Consider the following 18,883-nt stretch of genomic DNA (forward strand, 5'->3'; position numbering starts at 1 on the left):
AAAACTTAACTAGCTGTGACTCTGTGTAAATCATTTAACTACTCTATGTCTTGGTTTTCTCATCTGTAAAGGAGATAATACTAGTTTCCTGATCAACCTCACAAGGTGGTTGTGAGGAAAACATTTTGCAGACCTCAAAGTGCTTGCTGGAAGAATGTCCATTGTTAATTATCACTAATGAAAGTGATGCCGTCTCTCTCCATCCATCTTGTTGGAAGTTGCCTTGGAAACCCCTCAGAAGCCCAAGGACTACTTTGTTTAACTGGATATTTTTTTTTATTCACCACATTATGCAGAGCAAGTGATCCTTTGGTTTTTTATTTTAGTTTTCTATTCCTGTCCCAGTGTTGTCTGCTGGATACAGGGCGCCCAGATGAAAGACTGCTTGGAAAACAGCTTTTTGTTCTTTTTCTGAAAGACTAAATCAGCACTAATGGGACTTGGTTCTCCCACCACCACCACCTACAAGCCCATGTGGATATGAGTTCAAAGCAATTTGTATCACAAATATTAGCCTTAATAACGGCCAAAAGCTTCATTAGTTTGGGAGGTCAGGAAAGCTCCTTGCCTGAGATGTGCTTAGAAAAGAAATGAGATACTGCATTTGTGATTTCAGATGATTCCTTAACCTCTCAGAACCACAGTTTCTTCTTCTGTCAAAGAGGAATACCTGCTCTGCCTACCACTCTGTGAATTGAGGAGATAGGTTAGAGGTTACTTCCTCAGGTTATTTCCAGCTTTAAATATATGATTAACATGATTACCACCTCACAGCACGGTTGCAAGGATCAAATGATGAGATGGAATACATAGATATAGATATAGATATAGATATAGATATAGATATAGATATAGATATAGATATAGATATAGATATAGATATAGATGATATAGATATAGATACAAATATATGTATAGTGGAAAGAGCACTGGCTTTGGAGTAACAGTATCTGAGTTCAAATCCTGCTTCTGAGACTTAATACCTTTGTGATCGTAGGCAAATTACAAGGCAGCTAGGTGGCACAGTTAGAATGTGGGGTCTTGGAGTTGAGAAGAACTGAGTTCAAATCCAACTTCAGTTGTTTACTAGCTGTGTGGTCCTGAGCAAGTCACTTAAGCTGTCTGCCTCAGTTTCCTCTTCTGTGAAATAGGGATAATAATAGTGCCTCCCTCATGGGTTAGTAGTGAAGATCAAATGAGATAATGTGTTTTTAAAATGCTTCACAAAGCTTAAAGCACCACATAAGTGCTATCAATTATTTTTATTTAACCTCTCCAGGCCTGTTTCCTCATTTATAAAATGAGGGGGTTGGCTCAGATGGTCCCTTTCAGCTCTAAATTTATCATCCTATGATCACGTAAGTAAAGCCCTGTGTAATTACAAAGGCAAGATACATCATTATCAGCATTTTAATAGTTGTGTCTCTTGTTTTCCCATTTTATAACCCATTTACTCCTTAGAATATGACATTTTAGAGAATAAGCTAAGTAAGTTAAATTTTGCTGGGGCTATCTCTCAGAGAGGAAGTCGAGGTTATGAAGAACAAATCGCTCCAGACAAATGTGACATCTTTTTTTTAGATAAAATTAGCAGATAAAGAAATGTATTAAGCAGATCCGATCTTGGGAAGCTAGAGCACTTACAGACCTTGATCTCATTTTTCGTTGTCACTTCATTCCTTCCTTTTAATTGAGTGTGGATGAGAGCATGGGGCCAGGGACCCAGTCTGGGAAGAATTGAGGAGTCCCATGGGTAGGGAGCCCTCCCCATGGGATGCAAGGTGGCAGGGACGTTCTGTATTTGCACCAGGCTTCCCTGTCACCTTTATTAATGGTGACAGAGAGAGGGAGTCAGCAGGTGGCTAATGCAGGCTGCCGATGACGGTAATTGGAAGGTGTTGTTGCCATTCCGAAGGGCAGAGAAGTGGGACAAGTGGGAATTAGATGTGTGGGAAGGGGGAAAATGGAGCAGGATGTCATTTGGAAAATTGGAAGCCAATCGATCAATGCAGTAGCATCCCCTGAACAAAGCTCATTGTTTGGAATTGCAGGGAGGGGACGGAGGACAGGCCTTCTGTGGGGAGCTCTGGCTCAAAGGGGACCAAAGGCTAGGTTTGTGCTATAGCATCCTTCCTCACCTGAAGGATCTGCATGTATGTACCTGAGGCTCCAGAGACTGACTGTATCTCCCCCTCTCCCACCTTAGGAGCCAATATACTCATATTCTATGACTCTATTTGGCACACAGTATTAGAGGTATTATTATTATTCTGTGTACAGAAGTGTGCTGGAGTATGGATGTTTAGTATCAAGCCTTCAAATGTTGTCTTCTTTTTTGGCTTCAAAGGATTTTTGTCATCACCAAAAACTAACTTCATGTCAAGCTTGATTTGACTGTTTCCAATGTTAACAGATTAAATAATATTCTCCTTGCAGAAGGATAGGGACTGGAGAGAGGAGGGAGAGGAAGTACTCCAATGTAAACTTCCTTAGAGATTTGTTAAATTCATAGCCCTTTGGGCACCAGGTACATGAGGGAGAGGGAGAAGGAGACGGAGAGAGAGTAAGATTGATTGGGCTGAGTTAAATCTCTCATTCCCCTTCTAGACCTAATATACTGGAAGACTATGGCCATGTACCTATCTTACTGAAAGTTTTCTGCCTTCATCCTTAAGGAGGACATGTGCTTCTCTTCTCCAGTAATATTCTTTCTATCAGGTAGATCTATCTGTTCTCTCACTCACTGTTTTAAACCTGGAATTTTTATTTTAAAAATAAGATGGAGAATAATCGATAAAATGCATCAACTATGTCCTTAGGTGAATACTTTCTTCTCTCTGAGTCTCAGTCTACTTTTATGTGCAAGGGGGTAGCACTTGCTCTTTGAACTTACAGGAACACCCAAGAGTGCTTTCTAAATTTTAAAGCACTGTATGAATATGTTGTGATATTTTATTTTTTTCAATTACCCTCAATGATGCCTGTGGGAGTTTGCTCTTTCTTCATGAGATCACGGTTACATTCCTGGCACAGCCCAGGTCTTCCAAAGTTAGGGGAGCAGATTTACTTTCTGTAATTGTGTTACTGGCCCCTGGCATCTGTATCTCGAGTATAGCCCGTCCTAGGGTATGGCAAAAGGGGTAATTACCCCAAATGTCACGCTTTGGAGGAGTCCTGAGCTGTTCCTATCTGGAAGTGGCTCCGGGAAGTGTCCAGTAGAAAGGCTAACAATGGCTCTGGCTAACTGGTACTAAAAATGGGTGGAACTCATAGGAATAGAGTCATGCCATAAATTTGACACCAGCAGGACAAAACCCCATCTCCCTTTACACCTACTCGTCAAGTTGCACGTTTTCCCTGTGACTTCTTCTCCCCTTTAAGGCTGAACCTACTGTTCTTTTTAAATCTTGTAGCACCTGGTCAAATACTCTGAGAGGAGGAAAGGAATGTGTGACGTGATTTTTCTTAGTTCCAGCACTTCTTAACTTTATGAATAGGGAGTAGTCACTTAGTTTCTCCAAGCCTCAGTTTCCTCATCTATAAAAATGGACATAGTTATTCTTGCATTGCCTTCCTCATAGTTATTCTGAGAAAAGCATTTTGGAAAATTTAAAATACTCTCTAAACATAAGCTACCATTGTTGATGCCAGGATCATGAGATTATAGAGCTAGAGCCAGAAGGAATTTCAGAGGCCATCTAGTCCAATCTTCTCATTGTACAAATGTGGAAACTGAGGTCCATTAGTGGTGGAATTTGAACCCAGATCTTCTGACTCAAGCCAGTACTCTTCCCACTGTACCAATATGTATACATGTTCTTTCTCCAGTACAGTAAGTTCATCATTATTGTTAGTATTATTCTAATTAATATTGTTGTCATCAACATTATTATTGCTCAAGAGCCTTGAATGCTCCCCTAACAATGACCCTGGTCTTGACACCCGATAAGATATGACCCACCTCCATAATCTTCTAAGTGAAGAATAAGAGAATAGTCTATTAGTTAAGTTAATAGAGTATAACCTGTGGGACATTGCAACAGAGCAGAATTTCTTAAGTAAAAAAAACTAAACAAAGAAGGTCACTTTCAAGATACCCAATAAAGAGCAGGAATGACTATCGCCAGTACAACTATGGGAGGGATCTCTTTTCTGAATTTATTTTTGGGAAATTACATTCGTTAATTTTCTCCTAATTAACATAACATTTAAAAATTGTCTTCTGTTGAGTTAAAAGTCATTGAGTGTTGAATAATATCCATTCTCCTAAGAAAGCAATGTATCCTGAGTGCTGCAGACTTACATGGTTTTAATCATAAGCTAGAACCTGTCAGGAAGATGTACAAATAGACTAGCTTGGTTTCTGTTCATCAGCTCTGAAAGACAGGAAGACAAGCCCAATGAACTTGAAGACTTCGAGAACCAATGTAATAATAGAGCTAGAGCTACCCCTGTATAAAGATGGGCTACTTCTACTCTAAAAATAATCATTAGTGAGGAAATACTTGTTGATAAGCAATGCCAATACCAGAACCAGGGAAGATTCAGGATGGAAAATATAATTTACACATTCCATCAATTATAGCCCCATCACCAATCACAGCACTGATAGCCTGGAGGTGGCAACTGCACATGTGCCTTGGATTTTGGAGTGGTTTTAGCTTAAGGCCCAACTTGACCCACCATACTATTTCAGATTTATGGTGCACCCTTGAAACACCAAGGATGGTTTCATTTCTGGTGTCTTCTACAACAGAAGTGGCCTGCTAACGGCACTATGACCACATGCAACTTATAAGACCTTTATGTGCACTTCCTGAAAAATGTGTAAAAATGCCATTTCAAAGTTTATTGGTGCTATAATTGAAAGAAATCTTATATCACTTAAAAGACCTAGAATGTCATTATTATATAGCCACACACAAAATTGCTTAAACCAATGTAATCCCTTTGGTTTAAACATCTAGGGGGTATTAACATGGCATACATGGATGATGTTTTGGCTTGAATTTTGGTTGAATTCTAGCTTTCCTCCTTGACAATACTGAGTAGCCTTGGTCTAAAGGTATGCTTTCCACATGTTTCAGAAAACACTTCTGAAGATTCAACTTATCTTTCTGGGGTAATGGCTAAATCCCAGTTTATGTTAGGGAGCTGATCCATCATGAATGCCTACTGTGGAGTTATTGGGTCCACAACAGCTTCCTTTACAAGAACTGCCATGTTGCAGCAGATGGAAACCATCAAGGCACATCGTGACTGCAAAGCATCCAGGTGGCAACCTCTCTGTTTCCTGGCTAAGTTATACTTTTAACATACTAGAATACTTGCCAGTTGTAACCATACAGACTTTATTATGCCAAAAAGCCCAATATTTAGGGATGTAGACTTTAGAAGCCTTCCTGAACAATGATACCCTGCCCCAAATGATATCCAGACTATATAAGAGGCAGACAAAGCCATAAAATTGTAGGATAACGTTTTTGATGTACATGATTCCAAGTGTCCAGACTTGGAATTTCTTATCACTTTTCCTGCCTGCCAGCATATATGGGTACATAAGGAATCTGTGATTTCCAAAGCATGGGGAATGCCCTCCACCAGATAGATCATCACCCTTCTGTGACTTAATAATAATAATAATAATAATAATAATAATAATAATTTTGCAATGAACTTGTGATTTCTTGGATGATGAAACCCTACCAGTGAAGACTGGTGCTTGCTCCACAGTTCAGATTCTTAGAGAGTTGCCTAAAGCACTAAGAAGTTCAGTGACCCAGCCAACCATTGGTTTACATAGAGCATGGACTAAATGTGCTGGCTCACCAGAATTAACATTCCCCATTCCCCTTCCTCTTGCCTGGAACTTAACCCTTTTCCTCCCCCTCATTAACAAAGCTTCCACTGTTGCCACTCATGATTCTAATCTTATTCTCTTGGGGGAGGGCTAATGCTAATGCAAGGAGTGGCTATCCTGGCCTTTTCGCTAGGAAACTAGCATCAAAGAGTCGTAGATTTAGATCTGGAACAGACTTTACCAGTCATGAAAGCTAACCTCTTCCTACTGGAGATGAGGAAATGGAGGTCCAGAGAAGTTGTCGCTTGTCCAAGGTCACATAGGTAGTGACAGATTTGAACCAAATTCTCTGACTCCAAATCCAAGATTCTTTCCATGATGCCACATTAAGTCCTAAGGAGTTGCCTGAGGTATACAGAGGTTAAGTCACTTGCTATGTGTCGAGTAGCTAGTAAGTGTCCAAGGCATAATTCGGACCCACCAAGCCCCATATTCTCTCTCCACCATGCTGCCTCTACCTGCCAGTAATTTCTGCTAAATAATACAAATGCCTTACTGTGCTCAGCTTCAATTGGCACGTGCTTGATTTACTAAGTGGCTGGACTTTTGGCACATTTGTAACTGAAAGCATAGTTCCAGGGTCAAAGTGCATTTTGTTGTTTTTTTCCCTAAAGCTTTGAGTGTGCAGCATTTCCCATCATTTGAAGACAGGCATGATACTGAGAGCCATAATTTCCTCCTCACAGGTCAGAATAGTTAATGAGCTAATACACACAGCCTCCCTGGAGCTGGGCCCAGGAGTTAGGGGAGGAAACTGCCTCAGCATGACTTCACCTAAGCACACACATCATCCTAGGGGGACCTCAGATCAGGACTCAGTAAGGCTGACTCACATCCCCTCCTCCAGCTTCCTGAGATGCAAAGGGAGAGGGCCCTGAACAAGGAACTATAAACTCTAAAGTGAGGAAATAACTGCTAGGATGATAAAGCCATAAGAAACTTTAGAGATCACTTATTCCAAACCCACTCATTTTTTAGAGAGGGAATTTGAGATCCAGAAAGGGGAATTGACTCACCTAGCTTGCTAGGTACAAAGGACCAGGATTTGAACCCTGATCTTCTGACTCAAAATCAAGTGCTCTTGCCACCGCATTCTATCCTCCTCAGCAAGCCCAGCTGAGGGTTAGCATGTTGGACTCTGAATCAGGAAGACAAGTCCAAATTTGGCCTTAGCCACTTTCTTAGCTATGTGACTCCCAGGCAAGTAACCTAATCACTCTTGGTCTCAGTTTTTTTTTTTTAATTAAGTGGGTTTAATAGCCCTTATCTCACATGGTCTTTGTGAGGATCAAATAAGTTAAGGTATTTAAAGTGCTTTGGAAACCTTACAATTCTGTATAAATGCTAGCTATTATTATTACTATTAGCTGACACGTGGCATCCTTCTATCTCCAGCCTAGGACTTGCCTCATAGGAAGCTGCAAGGGATCTGAAAGATAATCTTGTCCAACTGCTTTATTTTGAATATGAGAGAATTAAGGACCAGAGAAGTTCCATGACGTACCCAAGGTCATACAGGGAGGAAATGGCCAAATACATATTTGGATCCATATCTGTCAATTCCATATCCTTTGCCCTTCCAGCATGGACTCCACTGGAGAATAAACTTGTGTTATGTAACCACACAACACACTTGGGACCAAATAAGAGTGCTACATATAAGTAGTCACTGGCCACACAGAACATAGGTGACTGATGAATCCTCACATCTCCCCTTGCCAAGTTTTTCTCATGACATCTCTTTGGAGCTTTATATATTTTATTTTATTTTGGTGTTGCACATGATTTGAGGTTACTATGGCAACATGTCACCAGCTGCTATTGTATAGTAATGTTAGCATTTTCATTGCTGACTCCTGAAGTTTCAAACCCCCCGGCATCAGCGAGGTTCTCCAAGGAACTCATCACTCCCACTTGGCCCAGCTGAGGGGGGCAAGAGTTGGCTTCCCTTTGGAAACACACCCTGTTCCACATCAGTGGCTCGCTGGTCCTCTAGTGGCCGAACAGCGAGGTCATCTTGGGTTTCAAAGTGCACCAGGCACCAGGGGTGTTGGGGCTGCTGGCCAAAGTTTGGTTAGGGGTGCTTACATTTGGGTGGATAAATGAATAGATTTTAAAAATCTGACAGATGTTCTGCACAAACCCTGCTTGTTCTCTCCCCCAGTCCATTGTTAGTTTGAATATTTATTTCTAGGGGCATTTTATGACCTCACTCTCTACAAAACAATCTTATATCCCAGCTAATTAATTTTTAGCACATTACACTTGGCCCTTTTCCCACTGCCCACTGCACAGTTAATGGTTACTGTTTCCTTTGGAGGTTAAGTTCTCACTCAGGTGTACAGATCTCCATGCTAATGCACCAATTTAATTGACAGGATTGATTGTGCAGTATAACTGGAGAGTGTTACAGACACCAAATAAATCCTGCCACTGCTAGGGTCCGAGTATTCCCTCATCATCCAAGTGTCTCCTGTGATTACACTTATTTTTACGTATTTGACCTAGTTTCAATCATGCAACTCCATGCTCCGATTCATTAGATGCATTCCAACAAGCCTAAATGTAGCAGAGGGGGCTGGGCTGGGCTGCGCTCGCTGCTCAGATACTGTCCTCCAGAATTTAATATGCAGGTCCCTGAGTCTTGGTCTTAAAAGGCAATTTCCCATCCGGTCCCCTGGCATGCTGAGAGGAGGTAGATATGTGACTGCTCGTGCCTCAGTAGTAAATATACATTGATCCCTGATTTGTCTCCCTTGGGAGATTTTCACAAATGGAGTACTTTAATCATTAACTTGGACAGTGGAGGTGCCCCTACCCCCACTGACCATCCTGCATATTATCCAGATGTGCTCATCTTAGGCTATTACCTAGGATGTTGACAGAGCTGGGAGTTGGAGGTCTAGTGCCATAAAGTTTGAGCAATGTCAAGGTAGGGAGGAAGTGGTAAGCCACCGTGAGTTTGGGGAGTGTCAGAGGACCTGGGAACAAATGAAATCCTGATATTTCCTTCCTTTCCTATTCCCCAAATGAGAAAGAAAGAAAGAAAGAAAGAGAAAGAAAAGAAAAGGAAAAAAAGGAAAAATGGTACCTGTGTAAATAAGGTCTTCAAACTTATTAAAGCAAAAAAAAAAGGGAGTGATAAATGTCATTTTTGGCAGCTGCTATTAAAAATTACTAAAGGTCACACAAGTACAATGTTAGTACATCATCCCTCTCTAATGCAGCACAGGGGATTTTTCTTTTTTAATAGCAGGGAAAGGGGTATTTTGCCAAAGCAGACCTGCTGCTATAGTGCCTTGTTCTGTCTTTATATTGATCAGTCACACAGATGTGATTTCTGACAGCTCTGATACTAGAAACTGGCTAGCCTGGAAAAAACAGATGATTCTAGTCAGAAGCAGGACACTGTCATTTTTCATTAGTGCCAAAACATCAGAATATTTGCTCAGTTTCTATCCACAGTTGCCCAAACTTCTATCACATGAGGGATAGAATTGTGCAGAATGTCAGCTTAATTTTCCCCCCAAGCCTAATTAATATAGAAGAATTAACAAGCTGATAAAAGTCATTTTGGTTGCTCTGTGAGCAATGCCACGTTGACCAGCAACTTGTAAAAAGATAATCGTTCATTAAATGGTTACTTTTTGTAAATGGATAAAGGACCTTCCCCCCCACCCCAACCTCATAGCACTGAAGTTTCTAAAAGCAAGCTTTGGTACAACCTTGCTTTTCCGGCTATTGCCTGACAATTTGGTCTAAAAATGATTGCTTTAGTGAGGGCTTTTTTTCCCCTTTAAATTCAAATCAAGCCATTCGAAATCTCAGGCAGCCCCCTCATACTGCCTACTAGGACAACCTGCATTTCTAGCAGTGGTGGATTTTTATCAAAAATAGACATATGCACACATACACATCTACACAAACACACAAATCCATACCCCCCAGACTCATTTCAACAAGACCTTTGGAAGAAAACTATTGTCACAGAGATGTTAACATTTCCTCTTAGAAGATCATTAATAACAATAAAACACAGATTTCTTACCTTGAGGTTGGAATTACCTGCAGAAAATATACTTCAGCCCTGCTAGGCAGGCAAGGCTTGGACTAGTGGTAAAATTACTCCAAGAGAAGGTGTATTAAGTCCTTTATATTGTAATTTTCACTGTTTATATGCAAGAAGTGTAGTGGGTCTGCTCACGTAGGAATAAATGAAAAGCCGTACCATGCACAGCAGCTGCCATGTGAAAGAAAAAGACCTCTAGTGGTCACACACTGAACTCTTTGAGAGACAAGGCAGGGAGGGGTGTAGTAGGGTTAGAGGGGAGGGAGGAGGAGGGGAGGGAGAAGGAAAGAAGGGAGATGGAGAGCATCAGGAGAAAGAGAGATTGAAGAAAAGAAATAGGAATATTTACATTCTTGTCTTAAGTAATAGACCAAATCATGTGACATTGCCGACTCCAGCAGAGACTCTTCAGAGAAACATGCCTGTCATAGAAGCACAAAACTGTTAAGAGTTGGAAAGGATTGTCCAACTCCCTCATTTTAGAGATGAGGAAACCGATGCCCAGAGAGGTTAAGTGACTTGTCCTAGGTCTCATGGAGAGCTGATGGCAAAATCAGGACTAGAACCTGGTCTCCTGGCTCTCAGGCTAGTGATATTCTTTCCATATGTTCTTGAGTTGGTAATTGTAGTAGAATTATCCATTTGTCAGGATTTGTGCAGACATCTGCTTCCTCAAATATTTATTGTCACTTAGGGACCAGGTAAGAGGGAGATTTATTATCTGAGGAATCTCCCAAGTCCATCAAAGACAGTTTATCTCTTTCTCTGGGAGACCTGGAGGCCTCCTTTGGGTTTAGAGTGTTGCTATTGGTTTGAGTTGCTGATAACATCATCTCTAGAATCCATTGATGATTTTGAGCTTTCATTGAACATCTGGGATGAACCGACTGGGTGTTGAGAGGATGTAAATTTTGTTCCTTGTTGAAGATGAGAATGTAACGATCACCTTCATAGGAGCTTCTCCAGAGCTGTTTTTGGGAGAGTAAGGCAGAGGCAGCACTCATTACATAATTTTCTATAAAGCAGGGAAATGGAGACCCCAGAGAGTTCTGCAAGTAAAACATATGTCGTACAATCTATAAGGATGCATTTTTGTCCAACTGGTTTCAATATTTTTAATGGAGAATACCCTATAATAGCATATATGCCTTCTTATACTTCAAGCAATTCATTTCACTTCAGCGAACACTTGCTAAGCACTTTGTAGACTGTGCTTTTGAGGGCAGGGACTGTCTCACATTTGTATTTGCATCCCCCTTGCCTAGCACAGTGCCTGATGCACATTTATGCTTACTATACACCAGATATTCTTCTGGGCCCTCAGAATAAAAAAAGACAAACAGAAAAACTAGCTCTGCCCTCATGGAACTTACTTCCACTGAAGGCAGCCAGCATTACGGAGATCTATTCTGGCACTACCGTTGACTTTACAGCCTTTGTTAGGGGTCCCATTTATGCCTCTGAACAAACCTGCTCCTTGCACAGGGCCTACGTTGGGCTGTGATAACCAGGAAGAGTGTTCTCCAGAGCCATGCACTCGTAGAATTTAGAGCTGGAAGGTTCCTTAGAGATCACCTAATCTGGTGATCCCCTCCCTTCTCTTACAAATGAGGGACTTGTACTCCTTTTTCAAATCTTGCCCATTCTTTTTTTTCCATTGTTTCTTTTTTTGTTACATTTCGAGTTCTAAGTTTTCTCTCTCCCTCCCTCTTTCTCAACCCCACATTAGAGGCCAACATTTCATATGTGTATATATACATGTATGTATGTGTGCGTATATGTTTATAGATATACTATTTATCTATCTACCTACTTCTATATGTCAATTCTTTCTTTGGAGGTAGATAATATTTGATGATATAATCTTTAATCAATCCTTTGTAATTGATATGAATGATCATATTACTCAGACTAGCTTAGTCATTCACAGCTGCTCTTCCAACAATATTGCTGTTAGTGTATATAGTGTTCTCTTGGTTCTGTTCATTTTACTCTGTATTATTTCATGCAAGACTTTCCATGTTTTTTTTTTCTAAAACCAACCTGTTCATCATTTCTTACAGCACAAGAGTAGTCCATCACAATCATATACCACAACTTATTCAGGCATTCCGTAATTGATGGGCATCCCTTCAATTTCCAGTCCTGCCCATTTCCAATTTCCAATTCCTGCCAATTTTTGTTGTTGTTGTTGTTTTGTTTTTTTGGTGAGGTGATCGAGGTTAAGTGACTTGCCCAGGGTCACACAGCTAGTAAGTGTTAAGTGTCTAAAGCTGGATTTGAACTCAGGTCCTCCTGACTCCAAGGACAGAACTCTATTCACTGCGCCACCTAGCTGCCCCTCCTGCAAATTTTTAATCCTGCACCAGTTAAGGTATCCATTCTTGATTATTCCAGTCTCACTGATGTTACCTTTCTCTTAGCTCCTATAGCCCTTACAATCTATTTCATACAATTTGGTATTTAATCACATACTGGCTTGTATCAATTTGTTGTTTCATGGGCTTTAGTCTTCCCAACAAGATTGTAAACTCTTTGAGATCAGGAATCATGACTTAGGGGGAAAAAAAAGTCACCCACAGAGGACCAAATATAGGGCCAGATACACAGTAGGTGCTCAATAAATGCTTATTTAGTATTACTTAGAGAATGACAGCCAGCTAGCTGCAATTCATTTCCATTAAGGATAGAATAATAAGAATAATGATCCCTTATATTTGCATTGCAGCTCATATCTACAAGACATCCATGAATAAAGGAATGAATGAACAAATTACTTTTTTAAGCATTTATGAAGTGCATCCTGTGTACCAAGTGCTGGGGATACAATTACAAAAGTGAGATAGTGCCTGACCTCAAGGGACTTAAATCTTAATCCATCATGTTATTTCAGCTTCACACCAATCTTGTAGGAAGAAAAGGAATTATTGTTCCCATTTTGTAAGCAAGGCAACTGAGGCAAAAAGAAATTAAATGATTTGCCCAAGGTTACAGGACTGAACATGGTTGAACTAGAATTAGATCCTAATGTTTTGACCTCCCTATTCAAATAGCCTTTTTCTATAACACAAACAGCTGGGGAGGGGGGGGAAGTAAGCTACAGAGAAGCATTTCCTATTAGAGAAGAGTCGAGATGGCGAAATGTTATTGAAGGAATTGCCATCCCCGGGACACCCTTGACATAGAACTTGGAGTCAATTAGTCTGAATCATTCATTTTATAGATGAGTCAACTGAAGATGACAGATGGGAAGTCTCTATAGCCTCACAAGGAATTAATGACAGACCTATAATTGGGGACCAGGCTCTCCTGATGCTTAATCCAGTGCTTCTTCTACTCTGCCTTATCTGAAATGACCCAGCTGTGATCCTGATCAAATACAAGGGAATTAAATGGGTTCCAAGGATCTCTCCAGGTCTGAAATGCTAGAGTTCGACAATATGGTCCTATTCTCTCATTGTTTCATGGATTTTTCTTTCTTTTTTTTCACTCCTCACAGAGTCATTTTGTGGCATGCATGACAGCCATCTTAAACCAGATGGGAGACCAGCACTATTCTTTCTACATTGAGACTTTCCAGACAAGTTCTGAACTTGTGGTGAGTTTGGTTGAAAGAAAAGGGGAGAATGGGATGGGAATCAGATTATGGGGAAAATCCCCTCCCCCTCATTCATTGTCATTTTACTCTTTGTGTCTCCAGTACCTAGTACAGTACCTGACACATGGCAGGCACTTAGTAAAGATAGCTCACAGTTATGGGCCACTGCTTAATAATTGTAGAGCAGATGTCAGTTAATTGTTTCAAGTTAAAGAGTTAGAATGTAGTCAAAGAAAGAAGTGGCTGTTCATGTAGTGAGAGCAAAGGATAACAAAGTCACACCCCAAGAGCTGCACTGGTACCCATTAAAAAAAAAACCTTCAGCAAAGTCTAAAGCATTTATTACATTTATTTGGTGGGACAGGATGGCCAAGAATCATCCAGGCTGAGAAGGTGTGGTTAGTTTGTGACTTGAACCACTTTAGGGAGGAATGCCCACAGCTGTGAGATGACCTTGACTTTGAAACAAGAGTCATCCAGTTTTGCTGAAGGCATTCCCCCTGGTGGTGTGGGCAGTCATTGCAGTCATCTGCATACAGACTAACATGGAATGTGCCCCCTGGGAAGAACTCTCAATTAATGGATCTCTCAATTAATGATTCTAAATTCAAATACCAGTTCTGCTGCCTATTAGCTCAGTTTCTTAATCTGTTGTAAATCGTTTAATCTCTTCGGGCCTCAGTTTTCTCATCTGAATTTTGAGGATGATAGGGCTCACTGCAAGTGTTATGAAGGAAGGGGAAGGGGGAGAAATAAGATTTATATAGCAGCGCTGTGCATGAGGCATTTCATTAAGCACTTAAAAAATAGCCCATTTGATCCTCATAACAATTCTGCGAGGTGGGTACTATTATTATCTTCACTTTACAGGGGAGGAAACTGAGGCAAATAAAGGTCAAATGACTTGCCCAAGGTCCCACACTTAGTAAACGTCTGAAGATTCTAACTCAGGTCTTCCTGACTCCTAGCCCAGCGCTCTGTCCACTGTACTACTCTCTCATGGCTCCAATAAGAAAGCCTATGAGAAAATCCTACCATACAACCGTAAGTGCCAAGTGTGAACAGTTACAAGTATCATACTTCTCTTATGTTTAGGGCCAGTGAGTTTGAGAGCGAGGGGAGAGGTGGCAACAAGGATTTATTAAGCGAGTACTGTGTATCAAGCGCTGTGTGAAACACTTGACAGATGTTATCTCATTTGATCAGAACTCACGCTTTTCCCACGGGACCCATGTGTGTACGGATGGGGGTGGAAGGCATATATACATTTGCATGTGTATGCACATGTAAGCACTTCTCTTCCCCCAAAAGCTCTGGCAGGTTCTCCTAAGCTGGAAAGGGTTCAAGTACAGTCTCAGAGCCAGACTGCGTCTGCTGTGCTGGAACCAGTCTCACTAAGTATAGATTTGCCCCCAGACGGTCAGCTTTCAGGGGATGAGCTCTTTGGCCATGGAAATCCCCAGGATTTGCAATGTGACATAGGGCCAAACTTTGAAAGGAACACACGCTCTTCTTTCGCCGGTCATCCCTCTCTGAACTTGGTAGTATTGCCACTTCCTGGGATGATGCTTACGTTTCCCATAGACCTCTCTACCACCACTCACATCCGTGACATTGTGGGTGACTATCAATAGATCAATAAGGCTTTATTAAGCACCCGCTGTGTGTCAGGTACTATGCTAAGTGCTAGGGAAACAGAATCAGAAGTGAGACAGCCTCTGTCCTCAAGAAGCTTAAATTAGTAAGTCTTCAGATGGCCGTGATGTTGTTGTTAAGTCATTTTTCAGGTGTGTCTGACTCTGGGTCACCCCATTTGGGATATTCTCAGCAGAAGCACTGGAGTACTTTGCCATTTCCTTCTCCAGCTCATTTTTACAGATAAGGAAACCAAGGCCAACGGGGTTAAGTGACTTGCCCAGGGTCACGCAGCTAGTAAGTATCTGAGGCCAGATTTGAACACAGGAAGATGAGTCTTCCTGACTCCAGGCCCAGCATTCTATGCACTGTACCACCTAGCTGCCCATTCAGATGGCCATGGGGTTAAGGCTATCCTGCCAATAACGGTGAGTTAGAATCTCATTCCATGGGTTAAGAGGTACCATGATGCAATGGATAGAGGATTGGCTTTGCAGTCAGAAAGACCTGAGTTCCAGTTCTGCCTTTGACACATACTTCTTCTGTGATCATCAATGAGTCATTTAACATCTCAGTGGTCCAGGTAACTTTCTAAGACTGTAAATTGTACCTGATTTGCTAATCTTCATCAGGTAGAAGAGGTTTCCATGACATGAGTTACCTATGTGGAGAAAATCACAAGCCTGGACTGTCTCTCTTCCTCCACATCCCTCCCTCAAATGAATAATTACTTTGGGCAATTCACTTCAGGATATGCAAAGTAGAGTAAGATGGCCCCTGTCATCTGGGAATTCTCACAGCATAATAAAATTCCCAAGCCCCAGAGGAAGGGATTTAATTAAGAAACTTTTGTCTACATTCTACATTGCTTGGGGATCATGGGGGAAGGGAGGGCAAAAGTACCTTAGAGTTCATCTGGTCCACTCTCTCATTTTATAGATGATTAAACGGAGGTCTAGATAGGTGAACTGACTTGTCTTCAAGGATATGGGGAGGTATCCCAAGCTGATATAGATGGGCAAGAAATTAAATCAGATTCTGGGGGTTAATATATGTTTTGGTTGTGGTTTTAAATGAGGCAGCTCAGTGGCCTCATGTTCTCTTAATCCATTTGTGTGTCTCGGTACTTCGAAAAGGAAAGATCCTTGGTTTCTTTTTCTGTAAAATTTGTTGTTGTTCAGTCATTTTTAGTCATGTCTAACTCTTCGTGACCTCATTTGGAGTTTTCTTGACAAAAATACTGGAGTGGTTTACCATTTCCTTCTCCAGCTAATTTTACAGATGACGAACTGAGGCAAAAAGAGTTAAGTGACTTCATCTACGAAATAGGGATAATAATACTTGATTTATCTACCTTAAAGGATCATTGGGGGAGCAGATCAGATGATGTCCCTGAAAAGCATTTTGTAACTTTGAAGTTCTATGTGAATGTAATTTAAGTATTATTGTGATATTATTGCATGGTATAGTTGTAGGTAAGTTGTATAGTGGATAATGTACTGAATCTAGAATCAGGTAGACCTGAGTTCAAACCTGACCCCAGATACATATTAGCTGTGTGACTCTGGGCAAATCCCTAAAACCTCTGTTTTCCTCAGTTTCCTTATCTGTAAAATGGGATAATAATAGCACCTATCTCCCAGGGTTGTTGTGAGGATCAAATGAGATAATATCTGTAAAGCATTTAACGCAGTGCTTGGCATGTCTTAGGTTCTTAATGGTTGCTGATTCCCTTTCTTCCTTATAACCCTAAACCCCCAAACTCCTCAATGGTTCTTTAAGAAAAAGTTTATCTCCAAGGAGAGAGAGGGAGAGGGAGAGGAAAAGGAGAGAGGGAAAGAGATAGAGAGAGAAAGAAAGAGAGATGGCTGCAAGTGAGAGAGAGAGACTTGTGAATTAGCTGTATTTACAGCACTTTTAATTATGCGTTCATTTTAATAATACTTTATGGGAGCAATGAACTGAGATGCTTTCATATGATGTAGGTTATTTCCTTTTCAAGTTCATATTTGGGATGATAATTTAAAAATTGCTACATCAAAGATAGCTTTTATTTCCTTCCTCCTCAAGACAGGAATTAGCAATGGCTTATTGTGAGGGTGTTTTTCTTTCCATTTTTGTGTACTACTTATCTTTGTGTGACAGGCTCCGGGTAATGAACTTTTAAGTTGTCATTTGAAGTCTGCTGCTTATTCTATGGCACTCACTTTCTAAGAGGTTTGCAAGTTAGCCTTATCTTTCCTGGTGTAGGGGAGGGAATATAATCTCTAAAGCCAGAGTCCCTGAGTTCAAATGCTATCTCTATTGTTTATCACCAGGGTGACCCTGGACCTCCCAGGCCCTCAGTATCTTCATCTTTAAAGTGAGGTGTTTGGATGAGGTGGCTAATTTCACAGCTATGATCTTATGATACTCCTTTAAAGGAACAGAGAGAGAGAGAGAGAGAGAGAGAGAGAGAGAGAGAGAGAGAGAGAGAGAGAGAGAGAGAGACAGAGAGAGAGAGAGACAGAGAGAGAGAGAGAGAGACAGAGAGAGAGAGAGAGAGACAGAGAGAGAGAGAGACAGAGACAGAGAGAGAGAGAGAGAGAGAGAGAGAGAGAGAGAGAGAGAGAGAGAGAGAAACAGAGAGAGACAGAGACAGAGAGAGAGAATGGGAGAAAACAATTGGATATTGCCGGCCAAGAGATTTCTCCAGGGATCCCAGGTTACACCTCTGATCTGTTTCATCATTCCAGGACTTCTTGATGGAAACATTCATCATGTTCAAGGACCTCATTGGGAAGAATGTGTATCCCCAGGACTGGATGGCCATGAGCATGGTCCAGAACAGGTGAGTACCAACAGTAGCACAAGGAAGAGTGACCAGCCTTCCTCACGGAGCCAAGGCATCTCATTGGAGCTGGTGGAAATTGATATCAGGCAATAATTTAATTAAGATGCAGCATCAGGGAAGCTCCATTGTCCCTACTGCTGCATCACCCCCGTAGCCCAGAGTCGTGGCCTCAGCACCGGTACTCTACCCTGTGTCTTCAGCTATTCCTTAGCTCTAATATGTAGGGACCTGGGGGAGAGGGTTAAGAAGGAGATGCCAGAGACTGCTGTGTGTTAGGCCAGGGAGAAGGAGAGGGAAGTTGGGAATTAGTTAACCTAAGCATTCCAGTAGCTGGCTTCAGTTCCTCCTTCGTCCCCTGCCTGAGTGCTTGCATGTTCCGTCCTGTGGCTATAGAGAATTTGGCCCCTTGACCCTGTAGAGGAGCACTCGCCATCCATCTCAGAGGGTTGTCAATGAGCAGGAGCAGGAAGGGGGTAAGCATTGAAGGTCTGTGCCACTCTCGCTTGTGCATGGAATGGATAAAAATAAACCAGCTTGGTGCATTCCTACTAAGGGCGTGTGAATGGCAAGGCCTCCCACCACACCAGGGCAGGGGATTAGTTCAGACCCTTGGTGGTCACTCACGTCTTAAAAGGGAGGATAATACCAGGAGTTCCCAAGAGGAAACATTTGTATTTCTTAAGAAAGTGCCAGGCATTTAGGTTTCTACATAAAGAGCAGCCAGAGAAATTGTGTTTTCTCAGGAGCACAGCCTGAGCTGGGGAGGGGGTGGGAGGCGGGGGTGGAGTGGGCTTCTTAGTCCTGCGTCTATAAATGCTCATGCATTTACAAATATTCATAAAATACTCCTTAAAGAAAAGCACTGCATATTTATTCAGCATCTCCTAT

The 18,883-nt window shown here is 41.5% G+C and overlaps 1 protein-coding gene across 2 annotated transcripts in view; it reads left to right on the plus strand.

Annotated features, from left to right (window-relative positions):
* DOCK2 (dedicator of cytokinesis 2) overlaps positions 1-18,883 on the plus strand; it is a 499,735-nt gene that overhangs the window by 374,344 nt on the left and 106,508 nt on the right. For both annotated transcript variants that reach the window (XM_078150544.1, XM_020992326.2), the window contains exons 28-29: positions 13,429-13,527; positions 17,898-17,992. In XM_078150544.1, the coding sequence (XP_078006670.1) occupies positions 13,429-13,527; positions 17,898-17,992 (194 nt within the window). The remainder of the gene's footprint in view (positions 1-13,428; positions 13,528-17,897; positions 17,993-18,883) is intronic.

This window comes from Phascolarctos cinereus, unplaced genomic scaffold (genome assembly GCF_003287225.1).
Source record: "Phascolarctos cinereus isolate Bilbo 61053 unplaced genomic scaffold, phaCin_HiC Scaffold_2;HRSCAF=192, whole genome shotgun sequence".
NCBI lineage: Eukaryota > Metazoa > Chordata > Mammalia > Diprotodontia > Phascolarctidae > Phascolarctos > Phascolarctos cinereus.